General features: G+C 51.2%; 1 protein-coding gene, 1 long non-coding RNA gene and 1 pseudogene across 6 annotated transcripts in view; 1 reads left to right on the top strand and 2 right to left on the bottom strand.

Moving 5' to 3' along the window:
• Positions 1 to 92: 92 nt before the first annotated feature.
• The window catches only part of RNF213 (ring finger protein 213), a 99,105-nt gene continuing 79,975 nt past the window's right edge, over positions 93 to 19,222 (bottom strand). For all 5 annotated transcript variants that reach the window (XM_019735541.2, XM_019735542.2, XM_074319384.1 and 2 more), the window contains 16 exons: positions 18,810 to 19,049; positions 18,430 to 18,511; positions 17,758 to 17,792; positions 16,422 to 16,516; positions 15,178 to 15,337; positions 14,437 to 14,617; positions 13,929 to 14,020; positions 13,029 to 13,280; positions 9,070 to 9,202; positions 8,666 to 8,749; positions 8,100 to 8,280; positions 7,566 to 7,845; positions 6,892 to 7,086; positions 6,433 to 6,522; positions 6,173 to 6,351; positions 93 to 4,891 (listed from right to left, as the gene is read on the bottom strand). In XM_019735541.2, coding sequence (XP_019591100.2) covers positions 4,738 to 4,891; positions 6,173 to 6,351; positions 6,433 to 6,522; positions 6,892 to 7,086; positions 7,566 to 7,845; positions 8,100 to 8,280; positions 8,666 to 8,749; positions 9,070 to 9,202; positions 13,029 to 13,280; positions 13,929 to 14,020; positions 14,437 to 14,617; positions 15,178 to 15,337; positions 16,422 to 16,516; positions 17,758 to 17,792; positions 18,430 to 18,511; positions 18,810 to 19,049 — 2,433 coding nt within the window. In that variant the 3' untranslated portion in view covers positions 93 to 4,737. The remainder of the gene's footprint in view (positions 4,892 to 6,172; positions 6,352 to 6,432; positions 6,523 to 6,891; positions 7,087 to 7,565; positions 7,846 to 8,099; positions 8,281 to 8,665; positions 8,750 to 9,069; positions 9,203 to 13,028; positions 13,281 to 13,928; positions 14,021 to 14,436; positions 14,618 to 15,177; positions 15,338 to 16,421; positions 16,517 to 17,757; positions 17,793 to 18,429; positions 18,512 to 18,809; positions 19,050 to 19,222) is intronic.
• On the top strand, positions 159 to 18,810 carry LOC109449373 (uncharacterized). Its single transcript, XR_012491976.1, has 3 exons — positions 159 to 264; positions 16,003 to 16,186; positions 16,789 to 18,810. It is a non-coding gene; the product is annotated as an uncharacterized LOC109449373 (long non-coding RNA).
• On the bottom strand, positions 9,859 to 13,022 carry LOC109449372 (HORMA domain-containing protein 1; annotated as a pseudogene).

Below are 19,222 nucleotides of genomic sequence, written 5' to 3'. Positions count from 1 at the left end.
GTGTCAGCCGTGGCGGGAGGAAAGTGTCCCGTCCCTCCCGTCCCCCCCCCCCCCCGGGGACCCTAGCCTGGTCTGCGACACCGACACACAGATCAGCAGGAGAAAAGCACGTTTATTGAGCTTTCACGTGCACACGGGAGCCGTCACCAGAGGACGAAGACCGGGACGACTGGCCGGGGCAGGAAGCTGCGCACCTTTCAGACAAACCGAGTCAGCGAAGAACTGAAAAGGCCGGGGTCTGGGCCGCGTGTAGGAAAAGGGGAAGTAAGTTCGCTCCGCCTTCGGGCCAATTCACTGTCTCGGTGACAAGCCCCTCCTTCCCGGCACAGGGAGGTTTTAAGGTGAAAATGGGAGACACGGCAGTGACCGCGCCAGTTCTGCCGTTTTCTCAAACTCCTTCCGCTCGATAGTCAACGTGCCAAGGTACCATCGTTTGGGGTCCTGTGCCCTGAACCCCATCCCTGAGCACCTGCCATTTTCACGGCACCTTGACTGCACTTTTCACTGTCAGCAAGCTTTTGCGGGGAGGACACAGCCCTTAGTGGAGCCAGACTCACCAATTTGAGGGGCCAGACCTTGGCGAGCAGAAAGCCTCCCCCCCAGACACCACAGCTGCCTTGGGAACCCTGCCTCTTAGCACAAGCCCCTCACTTTAAAGACTCCTTACTCCGTGCTCTGTCCGCACCAGGGGCGTGAGGTGTGGGGGTCACAGCTTCCTCCCAGTGTAACTGCACTTGTGGTACGTGCTAGAGAAAATCACATGGGAGCCTGCTTCAAACTGCTGGTTGGGAAAGGCGTGTGTCCCCGAGGGGGTGATGTTCAAAGAGGCCTGGAGGGGTAAGTAGGAGAGCATTTCAGGCAACAAGAACAGGCTGTGCCAAGGTCCGGAAGTAGGAAAGAGGCTGGCATATTGGAGGCACTGAAGTACAGCGATTTAACCCGTGGTTTACACTGGTCTGGGGGATTCAGAGAAGTACGTGCATAGGAAATGTAGTCTGCATGTAGCTCTCCAGAGGAAAAGACGGGAGACGAGGATTCGAGTTTGAGGCTCAGGAAAGGCCTCACACAGCATCTGACAACAGGTAGGGCCCTGAGACATGGGTGAGTGCTCAGCTGGGGGAGGGGACGAGGACCATCTTTGAAGCACCTGCTTGCTGCTCGCCAGGCACTGCTATTTACCTACACTAACTCAAATTTCTCACTGCGGCACTGAGAGGCACTTCACAGGTGGGATAATTGAGGCTTAAAGAAGTCAAGGGGCTGGCCCAAGGTCATAGAGCTGGCAAATGGCACAGCCAGCTCCCCATTTACTCCAGGATCCGTCTGGGCTGCATGGTGTCAGCCTTATCGTGCTCCAGAGTGGTTGGAGGCCTTTGGATTTGTTCACTGGGAGTCATTGGCGGGCCCGTGGCGATGGCAGTGAGTGGTCTGGAGAGAGGAACTGTGCTCTGGGTTAGGGTTCAGGTGTGCTTCAAGGTACAGCAGTGATGAGGAGGCAACGCCGGAGAGGGAACACTCGGGATAAAGTTTAGGTGTGAAGGGGGGGGGGTTGAAGGCAGATTTAACAGGATGCGGAAAATTGGGGGCAGCTCATATGCGTTCCAGCTATGGCCCTTTCCCCCCACTTTCACTCTCTGCTCTTGGCCCAGACAGCTGGAAACACTCCCACCCCCTCAGAAGGAATCAGGGTCCTGCCGTCCCAGGATACCCACAAGTCTGATGAGGTGTGAACTGTGTCAGCACCCACACTTTCCTGGGACCTGCTTTTCCAGTTTGAAATGGATTCATAATGCTTAATTAGCGACTGAGGCATTAGAAAAAGGCAGGCAGACAGCAATATAAGTACGAATTCTGGCTGTGATGGGAGTTACTGAGCTCTCAGCCTCAGGTTTTGTCCATCTACCTCCCCGTCTGGTATCTCTCCAGGCACAGCTGGTACAGCTGCTTCACACGTAGCGCCTAACAGGCAGTCAGAGACTTGTGCACTTTACCTACCAAGCGGGGCCCTAGACCTGACCTTGTCTTCACAATGTTTGCTTTTCTCTGGAAGTTTGTTTCCAGGTTGGCATTGCCTGCATCTAGGAATAACTGAACTAGGTCATGGTGGGTGTGGTAAGAAAAAATGCTCCTCTCAGTGAACAAATGATGAAATCCTACAGCCCATAACAAAAGGTGAGTCATTTACACACTAAGGTCTTGAAGAGACAGTGATTAGTCGTGCAGATTTGCAGGGAAGTCCCCACCGACCTCTGACTGTTCGTGCCTTGACGGAAAGCAGAAAGAACCGTGCAATGTCCAGACATGCCGATGGACAGGAAGGGAAGGGTGGGATTTGTGACAAGATGGTGAGGAAGGACGAGGGGTCTGGCAGCGGTCGCATGTCTTCCTTGGTGAGCCAGCCGTCTCTTCTCCGAGCTGAAGTTCTAGACCACAGGCTTCTCTCCTGGAGGAGCCTTTTTTTTTTGGAAGAGAAAAGGCCGTTTTTCCCTAAAGCGGTGTTTCACCACCCACATGTAAGGCTGCTGGAAGCTTACCACTGCTCTCTCCCATCTCTGTTTCCTTTCACTGGGGAACTCGTCCTCATCCCACAGCACAGCCATTCAGTCAGCTGTGACTCGTCGTCACCTAGAACTCTCCTCGCCCCCAGTGAAGTCACTCCAGCTGGGCTCTGGGAGGACATACCCCCCATGGAGGCGGCTGAAACTTTGGGGGCGTGGTGTCCAACCCCGTGGGTCCTCAGCTGTGCTGTCATTTTATCCAGAGGAAATGTATCACATTCTACACCAGAGTGTACGTTGCAGTTGGTGGACATCAGACAACCAAAAACATTCCCAAAAGCCCAGTGGAGGTCCATTTGCCATAAATGGAAGTTCTGGTCCCAAAGAGAAGTATTAGTTAAAAGCAGCAAAATTCAAGTTCATTAAACAGGTATAAGAAATATAGTAAATTGGCATTTGCCTGTGTTAGGTCAGTGCGTTTTCGTACAATCAAGACAGAGCGAGATAATGATAGTTAAGGCTTTGAAAGTGTAGCATAAGAAGTATCTTCATTAAAAAATCCTTCATAAAAGTGGGGGAAAAATTCCCAGTCCCGTCCCCCTGTAAAGGTCTTCTGCTCAGGTGTGGCACAGTGAAGAACCAGAGTGGCACCTGATGGCCTGGGCAGCTCCCTCCCAACTCTGAGGTATCACAGGAGTTCCAAGGTCAAGGTGAAGAGTTGAACAAGCAACAGCTCCACCCCAAACGAATGGCAGTCCAGGCTGCAAAAGTTGGTTGGGGTGCTTTTGCATAGTCTGGAATGACTGAAAGTCAGATTACTAACTGTAAGTGGACATTGTATCAGATGAACTACTGGGGCGCCTGGGTCACTGTGCACCCCTCATCAAGCCCTGTGAAGTCACAGCCATGAACACGGAGATCAAGCAGTGCCTGGGCAGCTGCCTCCACTGGTGCTGAGGGCGTCCACGGAGCTCTGCTGTTGTCTGAGCTCCCACCAGCCACGGGCCCAGCTTCAAGTTGATTGGGTCATTAACTCACTTAGACGCATGTTCAAGTGAGTACTTGTAAACAATTGTTTCTCAGTGGTAATGAGTGCTGGGCCACCCAGGGATGGGAGTTAGTCCACGTCACTAAGCCTCCAAGTAGACTGTGAAAAAGACACAGCACTTACAGTGAGAAAAGCAGCACAAGGTCAGGGTGAGTCAAACATCCTTTTTGCCTTTTCAGAAGCTTAACTGGTTTTATCTTCTCTGTGTCTGTTTTTTTATGCCTGGACTGAGACCCAAAGCAAGGACAGGCTATTCACACACTCAGGGAAGTCGAGGTCCCATTAAGATCACGTTTCTTTGGCAGAATGGCAGTCAGGAACTTCCCACAGAAACGCCGTGGATCCAAGTGTATGTACACTGATAAATGTGTGTTTAGAATTTCAGAGTACTAGCACTGAGAGGAAATGTGGCCCATCAATCCAGTCCCTTCATTTTATAGATGAGGAAACTAAGACCCTGACAGTGCCCGGGAGTCTTGATGCAGTGTGCTTCACGAGAGCGTTTTGGCTCTAGTCCCTGAAAGGCGGCAGTGACTGATTACAGGGCCTGGGAGACGTCTTGTTAGTTTGGCTTCAAGTTCTGTTCCTCACAGAATGCCCTGACATGTGAGAAGACAAAAAAGAATCTGGCACTTTTTCACATCTTGGGAAACTAGCAGGATTTGTACAATACTCAGAATTGAAAGGAATGGAAGAAAGAAGAAAGCCAGATTCTCTTCTGTGAGTGCAAAATAAGGAGAGAAAAAAAGAAAAGCAAACATGAGTAACCCCGTTTTCCCTTCCTGTCACTGCGTAGTGGTCTGAGGCAGATGGGGCCGGTGGCAGGGTGTGTCCCCGGTAGAGGCTAGAGGCCTCAAGACAGGCCACTCCGATGTGTGAAGGGGACAGGTAACTTCTGCTCTCCAATGGAACAGAAAGGATGGCGATTTATTGCCACTTCATGTGACCTCCAGTTGTCACCTCCCAGTGACTAGTATTCATCATATGGTGAGAAAGTTCTGGAAAATACATCATTCCTGAAACCGCTGGCCTTTCCAAAAGCTGTCGGCGCAGAGGAAGCACATCTCGGTCCCAAGTCTAGAGTGGTGCCGACAGCTTTCCCTCCAAGCAGGCACGAAGGTGACAGTGGGTGGGGGGACCCAAGGCGGGGCTCCTGAAGCCTTGGGCAGAGTCAGTGCTGCAGAGGCCATTCTACCTCGTCTGCCGATCCCGTTTCAGTGCAGCCGCCATTTTCCACACAGGGACACAGCTGGCGAGCAGTATCTCTTCTGGGAACTGAGATTCCATTTCGGGAAGAATATCATTCTCCTTAGTTTCCATGTAACTTACCAGAGTGTCTCTCAGGCTGAAAAACCAAGGAACAAAAGACAGCATTTAAAAGAGTCTTCCAGATAACATGAGGAGACCTATCCGTTGCCCCTTTTTCAAACCAGAGAGCTCATGAAAATCAGAAGTGCTGAAGGTCGGTTTACAGTCCCCCAACAAGTGAGTCAGTGAGCCGGGGGCTGGCGTCCTGGACACAAGGGCTCTGGACTCTCCCGCCACTTCCCACACGCAGTCTACAAACCCGGCGGGTGCCGCTGACTGGGTCAGGGCCGCTCAGACGGCTGCAAGCACTCGTCACGTGAGCTGCTGTGTAAAGAACAAAGCCTGCCATTCCAAGAAAAGCTTCTACTCCAGCTCACGTTTTGTATGAACGAACATCGTAAATTCTCTAGGAAGGGGATCTTTTGTCCCTATCCCCCAAGTCCAGGATAATAAAGACTCGTTAAAAAATTCAAAGATATACATGTATACAGGCGTGTGCCACATAGCATAACGGAAGAAAACATAATAGCAACTATGAGGGGTACTGGTGAGGAAGCTGGAGTCTGACCATCTATTAAGAGAAGCAGCCACGTCCCTGCCTCACACCACACATATAAATAAACTGGTTAATGAAACAAATGTGCAACACGAAACTCGAGAAGCCAAGAAGAGAGCACGGGAGACCGTGACCTTGGCATAAGGGCGACCCTTACAGCTCTATTTTCCTACAGAGGCTTTATATGGAAATTCTGTCAGGTTTGGCTTTGCAGAATTACACTCTGAGATAGAGCATTTGTAACATAAGAGATGAAAGATTAATCTTAATCTTTTAAAATTAAAAAGACAAACAGCACCCCCCCAAAAAAAAAAAAAATTACCAAAGAATGTCAAGGTGAAATTCACAGGAAGATACACAAATGGCTGATAAACAGAAAAATATCTCCAGCCTCACTAGCAAATAGGAAAATATGAGTGGAAAGGAGACACTATTTTTTGGCCATTGGATTGGTGAAAGTGTCAAAAGTGCCAGTGGTGGGTAGTCTCACACTCAAGACACGGGTGGAGCTTTTTCTATTAAATGTAAACTACACGTCTCTTTGACATGGCAAGTCCACGCGTAACAATGATAATAGGACTTGTAATCATTTTTAAAAATCCAACAGATTACCACCCAAAGCCAGTCCTCAGGTGCCCTGGCAATGCCAACACGGCAGGCAGCTGGCCCCGCGGTGAGACAAACTTCTCATGTGTACGGAGACCACAGCAGAGGGAGGGGAGCCACGTGAGTGCGCCCAGCCCAGCAGGCTGCACGTCCTACCTCCAGCTGGGTTTGAAATCCTCCTCAGTTCGGGGGTTCTTCAGTTTCAAGGTCATCATTTCATGCAGCTCCAGGAGGAAGGGGTCCAGGCTGACCTGGTTCAGGAACGTGCTGAGGAGCTTCGCGTGTTCCGGGCTGAGATCGACTCTGTACTTCACACTGATGTCTCCAAACGGCTCCTACAGCGAAGGAAGAGCCGATGAAGCCGGGAGGCCAGCGCGGCTCCCTCTGCTGGGTGGATGGGAGCGGGTGGGACTTACTTTTCTCAGTCGCAGCAGCTGCTCAGACTTGTAAGCAGACAGGAGCTGCCAGAGGGCAACGGCGTGCCTTAGCTGACATCGGTGTAAGGCCTGAAAGAGGAAGAGAGTCCCTCAGGAGGCGGGCACTCTGCGTCCCCGCCCTGCGCTCATCCGCCTCCCTCAGCATGCATGCAGGCAGGCAGGCAGGCAGGCAGGCCGTCTCCAAAAGGCCTCTGGTCCGCGGCAGCTCAGAGCCCGAGCATCAGGCTGATGTGCTGCACACTCTGTCTGAGCCTCACGTTCCCAGCGCACCTGCGCTCCGTCTTTACCCTCAGTCCTGTCGCCCTGCAGGCTGGCTGGGGGAGGGGCTGTTCTCACGGCCCCCCTTCCCAGGTGCTGCCTGGATCGGCCATCTGTGCCGGTGCTAATGCTCACAGGCAGTGAGGAGGGGTCAGTGCTGACGTCCTGCACGAGACCCACCTTCAGAACCTGCTCTGTCTGCTCGCCCATGCGCAGCACATCCTGGACATACACACTCAAGTCCATGCTCGGGTTCTCGCCAGCCGTGCTCAGGAACCCCAGAGTGACTTCTATGAGGGACAGCGCTTCGCAGGTATCACTGTAGGACTGCAGCTGCCCGCTGACGGCGCTGACGGCCGTGTTGGGGAGGGGGCTCTAGGAACCAAGAGCAGGACAGGTGTGAGGGTGGTGTGTGGGCAGCGTAATGACCTTCTCCACTGCCAAAGCCGCAGACGGACGAGCTCTCAGAGAAGAGCAGTGAGCTTCCCGGGTGTCGGCGGTACTGCAGACGTTTTACACAAACCCCGGGAGCACACTGAATCCACAGAGCAACTCTGTGAGGGCATGTATCTGGACACACACACACCCCAAAAGAGCAGGGACACGCAAGTTCTCTGCTGCCCATGACACCACGCCACGAGGTTTCAATCTGCTGACACCCAATGAGAAAACTCGTGCTGACTTGCATCCCGTTTGCCCTCTGAAAGGAGCAGTGGGCTCAGGGCACTTGTGGAGGCCACGGAAACGGGCGCTGACCAGCATGTGGCCTGGGCGCGAGTCCTACTCAGCCGGGCGAAGGGCCGAGCACGTGGGGGGAGGGGCCGTGCCAGGCGTCGGGCGCCACTCTGGCTCACCTGTGGCGTCTTGTCTCTAACGTCCTTCAAGAGGTGCTCATAGTTCCAGTCACGTCTGTACACCAGCGTGGGAAGGCCCTTGAGTGTGATGCGGGGTTTGCCCTGCAGGAAGCGGCTGGTGAGCTGACGCTGGATCTTTTCCAGGTCACATTCCTGCAGGCTCTTTCCACCGTGCTCCACTTTGTACTGGCAGTTGGAGAGAATCAGTGGGGTCAGGTCCCGCTCCACCTCGTAACTGATGACATGCAGCTCAGCCACCTCAGAGGCGTCAACGGAGAAGCTGAGGACATGAAGACACAGCACTCAGTGTCCCGGTCAACGCCTGGGACCAGGGCTCGGTGCCACAGAGGCAGTTCCTGCTTGTTCTCCGTCAGCGCAGAGGAAACGACACACGAGTCTGCGGACACTCGTGAGAATGCAGGAGCGTTTGTTAGACAAGGGACTGCCACCTGCTTCAGGCCTGGGGACCCTGCTTGGATAGCCTCAGAAATGACTCCCTGGGCCGAGGGCAGCACCTCCCACGTGTGCACTCACCTGTTGTTTTCCTTGGAGAACTTCTCCACCGTGCCGACCATTTCATTGTGCAGGTTAATCAGATAGCTGACCAAGGCAGTGGAGCAGAGGCCCAGGCCCCGGCGACGAGGCAGGATGACCTCAAAGTCAGCGTCCAGGTCGAGGTCAGTGCTGCAGTAGTCTTTAGGAAGCTTGATTTCACCTGTAAATGAAAGGGGTATACTTCATGAAGCAAAGGTGGGCGTGATGCTTTTGGCCCAGGGTCCCGGCCGGGGAGCCCCACAGTGGGAGCAGCAGTGCAGAAGTCGTCTCGACCGAACAGAGCAGCACCCAGTGTCCTGCCTCCGAGTCTCTCATATGCTGACAAGTTCCAAATGTCCTCAACTGCTTTTTGTGTCCATACTGACAGTTCCGAGAACACCGAGGGTGTGGTTATTTCCCTTTTCCCAGACACCTCCACCCAGAGACGCACAGAGCCAGCATTCACGCACGGCGCTGTCACAGGCACGTGCAGACATAGGCTGCAGAGCAAGGCCACGAGGCCAGGTCCTCCTGCAGTCACTGTCGAAGGGGAAGGTGACACTCACCATTGGTGGCCAGTGACCTCCTCAGCTTGTTCCATGTCGTCAGAAAGATAGTGATTCTGTTGTGGAATAACTGCTTCAGCCCGTCTGTCAAGCAAAAACACCTCCGGTCAAACCGGCATCACCACATGCTCCTCAGACAGACCCCGCTTTGCTGTTTCCCGCTTCCCCTGCGTGTCCTCACGGCTGCGTGAGCCCGGGCGCTGACGGAGGAGCCTGCCAGGGGAGGCCACTGTCGGCTGCCGCGGAGCCTCTGATGTGTTTTGGGATCCGTGGCACCCAGAGCTTCATGCGAAAAGCTCAGCCTACCGAGCACCCCTTCACCCTGAACAGCCCGCACCCCCAGCTGGAGCGATCCTCTGAGCCACCAAACACAGTCCTGACCTCCTACGAGAGCAGAGTCTTACCTGAAGTGTGACTGCTAATAAAACCCCTGATGGACTGGTACTCGGCTTCCGACACATTCTGGAATCGCTTCACCAGAGCCTTCTGCAGGGCCAGAAGCTCAGGCAAGAAGCTCACCAGTCTCAGCTCTGCCTCCTAGAGAAGGAAGACCATCCAGTAAGCCTTGGGTTTCCCTGCAAAACCTTCCTGCGAAAGACTCTGGGGCTGGCTCAGGACGTGTACGTGTAGTTTCATCTGGTCAACGTGGCATTTTATGTGATGACACGTCATGGTCCTTGATAGTGGGGAAAAGGCTGTACCATTCTTTCAGCAAGTATGCCCCGACTGCTTGCCACATGTTAGCCACTGTCCTATACCCTGGAGATGGATGGAGGCGTAAACACATAAAGTCCCTGCTCTCACAGGGCTGACATGTCACGTGTTTGCCTAAAGCTGATGAAGGAAATCAGCCTCTTCGGCTCGCATGACAGGCGGGGTATAGACAGAAGCTGCCGAGAACACAAGACCCAGAGTTTAGGCGACGATGCTTTCATTCTGAAGACCTTGAGCTCAGCGTTTTTTTTGTTTGTTTGGTTTTTTTGCTGGATACTATTTTATTTATGCTCCCCAAAATGCCAGACTTTCACAATCTTAGTCACCATTTTGTCTTATAGTAAAAAACATTTTAAAAAAGGTAAAGCACATATGTTTCATTGTACACTACATACTGTTAATACACTGTATCAAAGTACTGAAGAACACTGTTTTAATACCAATCGCAAACACAGCTAGTTAAATGGCATGGTTTTAACATGTAAAAAGTGAATTCCTTCCAAAATTTAACACCAAAATAAACATTGTTTCAAAATGGCTTTAGAAGGCCTTCAAAATTAATATATTTTTTAAAGGAAATATCCACCAAAATGGAAGATAGATCAATATTGAGTAGTTATGACACTGGTACTTTTGATTTTATTCCAACGTTCTCTTAGGTTTGTCTCAGGTCACGTTCAGGATCACAACGTGGTCGGTAAGTCAGCTAAGAATTCAATTTTATCACTAACTGCACAAGACTACATCTAAGCTTTCAGAGGCAGCGCAAACACACCGTAAAACAGTAACATAGCTTCCTTTAAACGTTGCAATGAACTGTGCAAACATGAAGAAGAAAAATAATTTTTATGTATGTCCCTTTGGTTCACTAAACTTTCTTTTTGGCACTGACTCTTGACTAGGAGAATCCAAGTGGTGACGGACTGAGTTCACTTCCCAGGTTTCACTTCACTTCTCTCCCACTGTCTCTAGAAGGTTTTACTGGTTGATTTCCATTAGCCATTTTATTCTGAAAGGTTTTTCCACCTCTTGTTTTGCTTTCAGACACACCAAGTTCAAATGTTTTATTGACTCAGTGCTCAACCTGAGAATGAGAAATTGAAAGATCTGGACTCTCTTTACACCTCGTAATTTCATCTTCCTCACAAACTAAACTTAGTTCTTCAAGTTCAGAAGATCCAGAATTTTTTTCCTGCTCTTCCATTTTAGTTTCAATGTCAAAATCATCACTTATTTACTGCTCCTGTTCACACCCTACAGCATCTTTGTCCACGAGAATTTTCTGAAGTGGTGTTAATTGTGTTGGTGATAATACAGACAAGTCAGTAGTTTCCATTCATTCTTTCTCAGTCGTCACTTTTACCCTGAAGGTGACAAAAGGAGTTGGGACTTCTCCCACATTTCAGCACACAGGCTCCCCATCAAATATCACTCCTTCACAATCCCCATCCTTAAAATCAGGAGGCTGGTAATCTGCAGGTGTGACTTCATCGTAGTAAAAAAGTTTCATGGTCAAACAAACATCATTCGGTAAAGGTCCTAGATTTTGCAATAGAACATAAATCTTGCGAATGAGGAGAATACTTGCTTTCTTGGTGCCAGCAGATGACACACTAGATTCACTGCTTTGGTTTTACTTAAGAAATCCATGATTGGGCCATTATTGGTATACCTGAATTTAAATTGGTAACATTCTGAAACCGTCTGAGGGTCTTCTGGATTGGTGCATACGACTAGCACAACCCTCCTTAGGTGTTTTTTTCTGTAAAGCATCAGAGCATCCTAGCAGCCACTTCACTAACTGTGTAGATCCTGGACAATGTTTATCTTCTCTCAGAATTTTGACACAAAGATCATCTGCATTATCTTGTTCCATAAGCACATTCTGGAAAAATTCCTCTCGAAGACATGATGCAGGATACTGAAACTGCTAGGAGCCTCGTCACTAACAACAAAACCTGTTGCTCAGTTGACATCTTACCAGGAAAATCAGTGCACTCACGGAAGTTCTCTTCAGTTGTGCAGTGGCCATCTTCTGATAAACTATTTTCTTTAATTCAACCTGTGAGGGCCGCTGCCAGCGACCAGAACTGCACGACACTTGAGCTGAGCGTTTTTAATAGTGAGATATCATGGTCATAATATTACATACTTTCTAACTATTAATTCATTTTCTTTAACTGACCAACAGAAATTTCTGAGTCATCTTACTCCTTGCTAGATTGCAAACACTGGTCCGTGGAGGGAAATGACTAGAAAATCTTATCGTAGAAAACGAACGTTCAGGTGGATTGAAGTTAGGGACTATGCAGCTGGTTCTACCTGATAGGACCAGTAGCTACACATCACCCACCCTCCAGCACCCCCCAGCCCACCCCCCACGCTCACACACCCTTGTTCAGTCTAAGCCTGAATGTTTGAGGAACAGGGAAGACTGTGTTTGTGGGTTTGATTTTGGTTTGGCATTTTGGACTCAAGTTTTTCACTCAACAGCCCCTCGTGGATGACCAACTGCTCCAGGCACTGGGTGGGGGTGGGGTCGGGGGGATGGAGATGCCGCCAGGAAAGCCTTTTATCCTCTTCTTTCTTGCTGAGGGATTGGGGGGATACTCTCCGGGGCCCTCAAGGTCTTTACAGATTCCTGCTCTTTCCAACTCTGCGTATGTTTCATCTGTGACTTTACGCTCCCAACTCCCCGTGCAGTTTGGCGTGTATGACGATCTCTATCTCCGAGTCTTCTGCCTCACACATTCCAGTCAAAAACCAAAGCTCTGGGTGCAACAGTGACACAAGATGGCAGCCACCACGGGCTCAGACAATTTATGACAACCGAATATTCAGCCTTAAACTGGAATGTGGACGTAAATACCCAGAAGAACCCCCCTTTGTAAGATTTGTAGCAAAAACTTTCACGAACGGAGTTGCTAGTTCTAATGAAGTGGTGGACCCAAGAGCCATGTCAGTGCTACCGTGTTTCCCCGAAAATAAGACAGGGTCTTATATTAATTTTTGCTCCAAAAGACGCCTTAGGGCTTATGTTCAGGGAATGTCCTCCTGAAAAATCACCCTAGGACTTCTTTTCCGGTTAGGTCTTATTTTCGGGGAAACACGGTAGCAAAATGGCAGAATTCTTACAGCATCCGAGTCATCCTGCAAGAGCTTCGGCGCCTAATGATGTCTAAAGAAAACAGGAAACTCCCTGGGCCACCTAAAGGACTGTGTTCCAGCAATTAATCATAAAGAAAAACCACAGGCCCTCCCCGTGACCCCATTCAATTTAAGCAGTCGTCATTTTCCACAGCAGTAAATGTTCTAGCTACGTCTTGTAGACCTCAAAGTACTGGAAACGGGGCTCCCATTGAAAGGTGGTTCTTTATCTTAAGATACTGTCAATGATACTAATTTTTGGTTCATTTGAAATATATAAGTTGTGCTATAGCCTGTCAAGTGTAACCAGTGGCCACATAGTTGAACTTCTGTGATCAAGAAAGTATATTCAAATTGATTCCCATCATAAAAAAACAACAACAAAACAAAACAAACAAACAAAAACACGAAACGAAAACCCAAAGCTCTGAGGCAACATGTCAGATGTCCCCCTCCAGGGACGGTCAGACAAAACCCGAGAGATTGGCGGCGCGAAGCTCACCTTCTGCAGGAACTTCCAGAGGACGGGCACAGCTTCTCGGCCGTTTTTCTGCTCTACGACGTGCTGCAAATACTCCACGGAGATTCTCTGCCTGCAGCTCCACATCTTTGAGCTGTGGACCACGCTGTTCTGGGGCAGCTGGGACAGGAAGGCCGCCGGGTCACCGAACACGACCTTGGCCACGGGGTTGGAGCTGATCCGCTCATCGTGGCTGATCAGGGCATTGACCGTCAGGAGGGTTTTATCGAGATCCTGGGTGAACAAACAGATACCCGATCCTGGAGGGCAGACACTACTGCAAACAGATGGGGACACCTAGCGACATTCCCAGGGGGTGACGAGGGAGTCGACGGACCCGTTTTCACACATGACCAGATCTTCCTGTCGGTGAACTTTTAGTGTAATTTATATGCTCCTTGTCGGTAGGTTTATGTCTCCCCAGAAGGAATGTGACTCAGAGACCTGTCTTTTCTTCCCATCCTTTCCCTTATGGACATGTATTTCCTGATGGGCTTACTCTCAGGAATGTTCTCATCCCACAAAGGAGTAATCGGTCTCTGATGACTAATGCGTTCTTGGTGGGCGTCTGTGGGATCGTCTCTCTCTACCTCTGGCACTCACAATCTGCTGTAAAAGGAACGGGGAGAAAACCACGGCCCCCACTTTCTGGATTTCCGGTAATTCCTCAGCCTGACTCACTGACTAGCCTCAGGAGGGGAGAGGACTTGGGGACACTGGCAGTGAGGGGTGACCTGGGCACAGATCTGAACTTGACGAAAGGTGTCGGGAGCATTTCTGGAAGGGACAGTGGCCAGAGCGCTCCAGAGATGCCCAGGAAACACCCTCCTAACTTTCCCAGTGAGGGAGGCAGGCAGGTAGCTGTCATCGGCACTCACTTACCTCTAGTTCAGGTAAAATAATTCTCTCCACAAGTTTTTCCCAACAGTTTCTCTTTTCCCTGGTTGACAAGTTTGCAACTAAATTTAGAGTTCCTGCAAAGAAAAATGAGTGTGTCACCCGAGGACAAAAGTCACAGCACTCTACACATAGTAAAAACTAAATAATTGTTACACTGAAATAATGTTCCTCCTGGGAGGGGGGTGTTAGGGAGATGGATATCGTCCTAAATTAACTCAAGTATTTTTAAATGGCTCCTGCTGGGACCCCAGCCTCACGTTTTTTGTGAAGATACTTCAGTCTCTAAAAACTGCAAAGCACGAGCATTTAACACCCCTGTGCAAAGGACTGTGAACACTGCAGGCCTTAGCCCGCAGGCCTGTCCCTGTGCCAGCAAGCACTCGGGGCATCGCCGGCCTTCCATCTCCCTCTGCGGTGTGAGCAGCCAGCCTGCTTTCTGTACAGACCTGCTCCACAACCCCACGGAGGGACAGCCCCTCACCCGCCTCACCCTGGCCACAGAGGTGGCGCTGCTCCTGGAGGAGCCTGCACAGGATGTGGTGCACGGTGCTGGCGGTCTCGTCGGCGCTCTTGCCCAGCGTCTGCGTTAGCTGCTCCAGGTCCCTCTGGATGTGCTGCTGCAGAAACACTCTCGGCTCCGTCACCGGAGGCTTAATGATGCCGAGCAGAGCCTGTGGGGGCAGGGACAACATGTCTAGCCAGGTCTGGTTTGTGCAGGAGATGGGCGTTCAGTGGAGATCAGCAGTGAACTGCCAGCACTGAGTTAGAAGACAGCTCTGAAATGAGGACGTCACGGCCACGCACGCGGCAGAGGCCAAAGAAAGACGGGAGGGCGGACATGTCTGCCTCTAATATCGTCAGAGGGAAAGAGACTTTCAAAGCCTGAGCCTTTGGCTACCGAGGTTAACGAACTTAGAGGAAAGCAGCGTGCTCTCTTCCTTCCCAGAGCTGTAGCCAAGACCCGGGTCAGGCTGTGAGTGTATTAAGCTGTCCACTCCCAGGTGCGAAGACAGAGCTGTTCATTTAAAATGGACTTTACAGAAGCTGATGGGTCCCCATCCCATCATATGCCGCAGGGTAAGTGGGATGCGTAGGATTTAAATTGCTTCGCAAACGAGGTAACAATGACATATTCCTAATGCAGGGGGGGGGGAGGGGGAGGGCAGGGCTTGTTCGATGAAAGACTCGCTGTGAAAGCAGGGATGACAGATAGTGTGCTAACACACTGTACCTGGGGACTTTGGGTGGCTCCCAAAAGCATAGCCAGGTGAGTGAGTAGCCGGATGAGAAGAAAGGCCACAGGGGACAGCCCTCGGTCAGATACCACCGTATCGCCTCTGGGGGGCGGCTTTCCCAGGATGTGGCCAGTCTGAGTTCTGTCTTCGCTGTTTCTGGAAAGAGCAAGAGAAGACAAGGTGAAGGGTGGCAATGACCCTTTCTCTTCAGCTGCAGGGGCACACCCCAGAATCTCAGGACCCAGAAACTAGGTCATACTTTTAAAGAAAACTGTTCAAAGTCCTCTTTCTGCTAAGCCCAGAGCACTTTCCTAAGACCGTTTTTCTCTATAGAACCACCTTTCTGACTGACCAAAGGCCCACAACCTTCTCAGTGTCAAGGGGCTGAGTGAAGGGGCCATTGGTGCCATCTCCAGGTCATGTGTCAGCACAGACATCTGGACCTGCTTCTTCCACTGAAATCATTGTCAGAGAAGCAGGCTAATGACGGCCCGAGTTTGGGACAGGGGACATGTGCACATAGGTCTCAGTGTCCCAAATCAAAGCCTGGGCTCCAAGGTCTGGCAAAGGACTTCCTGTCAACCCCTCGATGGGAGGTCGCCACCACATCAGTCATTCTAGAACATTCTGATAGTTTACGGAGATGACCGATTAGAGTACTTGAAAAGGCAACTGCACCAGAACAGCCAGAACATACAATGACCACTTAGAAGCACACTCGTCTTGTGAGCAAGTGTGGGATGACGAGGTCAGGGTTTTATCTGGAGTCTGAAGCATTTGATAATCCTGACTATGTCGCCTCCCTTTTCTCCAAAAAACAGCAAGCTAACAAGTGAGTTTACAAGTGAGATGGCCTCTGCTCAGACAGACAAGTGCCCAGTGTATCGCTGGTGCAGACTGAAATGTCCCTCTGCGTTAGGCCAGCTGTTCATGGCAAGCATATTTCAACAGGGGGCGGCCCCAGGCCCAGGTGGAAGACCTCGGAATCAACAAGCATTCGTTCAAGTAAGTGTTTATTAACGTGTCGTCTGCTCTGCAGGTCAGAACCTGGTCGGCCAAGGTCAGCTCAAATGCCTCCCTTGGTCCGAGCACAGGGGCCTTGCCCTGGACGTCCCACAGGTCACAGGTCTGAGGTGCTCCAGTAACTGACACTCTACTTCTTACCAGGGTGTCAGCTGGTGCCTAAACTGCCCCAAAGCCCACCGTCTGGCGAGTTAGAAGGAGACACAAGCATACGCACTGCACTTGAGTGAATCCTTCCTCGGGTCTGTGGTTTAAGCCGCCGATTCGGACGCCGCAGTCCACACAGAAGCTCTGCTCCATAGGCATGCCGCACTAGGACAGAGACAGACAGCACTTGCGCTCAGTTACACACAAAGGCCACCGTGCCAGTGAATACACACCCGAGGCAGCGACTGGCAGCAAGGGCCGCTTATACATAGCAAGGGCACACGTGGACTTGAGGGAGACAGGGCACCTATTCCGTGCAAATCATGTCATACGTGGGCAGATTTCAGCTTTTTTTTAAACAGGAGAGACATTTTACATGTTATTCCCAAATAGACACTTCACAGACAAATGTGTAAAACCCAGTCTTCCTTCCTCAGCTTCGTGTTTTCCGTTCCTGTCACACGGTCCCCAGTGTGTCCCTGTCTGACACCAGGAGTACGGCTGCAACCTCCACACTGATTTCCTTAACTCCACGTGGACGCTGCTTTTACAAACGTGCCCGTATGACTGATGCCTTCCAAAGGCTCGTTCTTGCAGATGGGACTGAGCTGCTGCAAGCCGGTGATCAGCCTGTCACGGACCAGACCCGTCTCAGGTCCGCAGACCAGAGCTTCTGAGCTGGGCGGGGTCCTGGGAAGAACCCACTTCCCTCCCATTTCATGGCCAAGGCACTCAACGAACTCAGGATGAGGTGCAAGTCCCAGGCTTTTCCCTCATTAAATGACCCGAGCGTCCGAGCAGGCAGGTCCGGATGACCCTGTGAAAGCCCTGGCTCGAAGCTTCTGGCCCCGACACGAGTCCCACAGGCCCTCGCCCCACAGCTGACATGCTATCAGTCTCTTGTTCCCATTCCGGGGGCTCTAGCCCATATCTTCTCTGGGCCAGTAGCCCAGCTTCTGATCTAGGGAACACCTGGCCTTCACAGAAAGCCACGTGTCACGGACCCCATGTCGCAGTGGCCAGAAAGGGTGGCTTGGCTCGCTAGCTGTGGTCTCTAAGCAGCAGCAAGTCCATCTCCCAGGGAACTTCTGGCAACGTCTGCAGATGTCTCTGGCTGTCCCACTAGGGGCAATGGGGAGCCGAGGCCAGGCCTGCTGCTCAACATGTGACAATGCCCCGGACAACTCCCCAGGAAAGAAACACCCACAATGGTGAGGCAGAGACACAGGCTGGGCACCCTTAGCTCCAAGCACACGTTTAGTTGAGACACCTTGCACGGCCCTCAAGAGTCCACGTTCTCCCAGGTCGAGACCCTCACTCTCCCCCTCCTCCAGGCCTCCCTCCTCAGGCCCGAGGAACACAAGTTCTTGGGCCCCCCAAGCTCTACCCCAAATACCAAGACTCACCTCTCCTACAACGCACGGGTGACCGTTGGGACACGCTGTGAAAAGAACAACAGGGTACACATTGGTTGGTGAGGTCTCACCTGATGACCTGTGGCTAAAAGGGAAAGCGAACCCCCTCCTCTGGCCTAAGCAAAACATGATGTCCGAGCCCGTCTGGATTTCATTCCACAAAGGCCAGGCTCCCGGCTCGTGCCGGGGTCACTTCTGGAGGCAGGGAGAGTGGTAATGTACACCCTCCATTCTCTTGCATTTTTTTTTCTTTTTTGCCATGAGCATGTTTTATAAGAACCTTTGAAACTAGTTTGAAAGGATTATTGACTCAGTCACCAATCAAATTTACCTAAGGTCATGGGCTATATTGTTCCATCTCTAATTTTATTTTTCTAGAAGAACTATCTTTGGGTCAAAAACTTGGTTGTATTGTGAGTTGGCCCTTGCCTGAGCCTCTGATGTGGTTCCCACTCCCCACTTCCCCCAGATGGCACCTGCCAGGGGACAGAAGCGGATCATCACAGTCGGCAGAGAGCCAGCCCGTCCCTCCCTCCATGTCCTGCCGAGGCACCAACGGCCCCCACCACGTGGGCCCCGACTCTAAACCAACGGCTCACGCGCCATCAGGATGCTTGGCAAAGCCCAGAGGGCTGTGACGCTACCTCGGGCACCAACACTTACTGTACCAGCGGAATCCTCCCAGCCCCGTCCAGTTCCTAGCTTGAGATAGCAAGTCTTCAGGCATTGTTGGAAGAAAAGTGTTCTGCAAAACCAACAAAGGAGAGCTAGCTTTAGACACGTGGGCACATCGACTGGCTACTGCCGTTCACAGCAAGGACGTGACCTTCTGCTTCACCTTTTTGACCTCAACAGCTGTCTGTGAAATAACAAAGGGCAAGGCAAGGTTTTCATCATCGTCGAAGGACCAAGTGAGACAGAGGCAGAAAGAGAATCAAGAAGGTGAACAGGTCCGGACGTGTCCCGGCACAGGCTTGGTCTCCATGGTGACAAACCGTCAATGGTTTCACGGTGAAAGATGCCCAACCTGTACCCCAGCTTACCGCCATGTTGGCTGGGAAGAAGGCCAAGTCCTTCAGGGGTTTCAAGAGCTGGCTTTGTCCACAGAGAAGGACGGTTGCAGTGTGAACAGCCATTTCTGTCACTGTGCCTTCAAGGCCACCGCCACCGGGATCTGTCCTCAGCAGTGGCAGAGTATTGGTCACAAGGGACGTTGCAAAGCATCTCAGGTCAGGAGACAGGATCTTGCTTTCCTCAATGAACTTGTTCACAGCCTCACATTGCTGACAGGAAAACATGTTTCAGTATGCAAGTACATCCGAGAGAACTAGCATGGGAATCCAAAGGTTTGCTCTTAACAGTCAGACCCTGATACCAAATACATAGCAAACATCACGGTGAATGTGGGTATCTCCTAACTGCTTGGGGGGACACTGTCCAGACAGGAGAACGCTCA

The sequence above is a fragment of the Rhinolophus sinicus genome, linkage group LG15 (genome assembly GCF_036562045.2).
Source record: "Rhinolophus sinicus isolate RSC01 linkage group LG15, ASM3656204v1, whole genome shotgun sequence".
In the NCBI taxonomy this organism is placed as follows: Eukaryota; Metazoa; Chordata; class Mammalia; order Chiroptera; family Rhinolophidae; genus Rhinolophus; species Rhinolophus sinicus.
The sequence above is the reverse complement of the archived record's forward strand: the minus strand, read 5'-3'. Positions and strand labels throughout refer to the sequence as shown.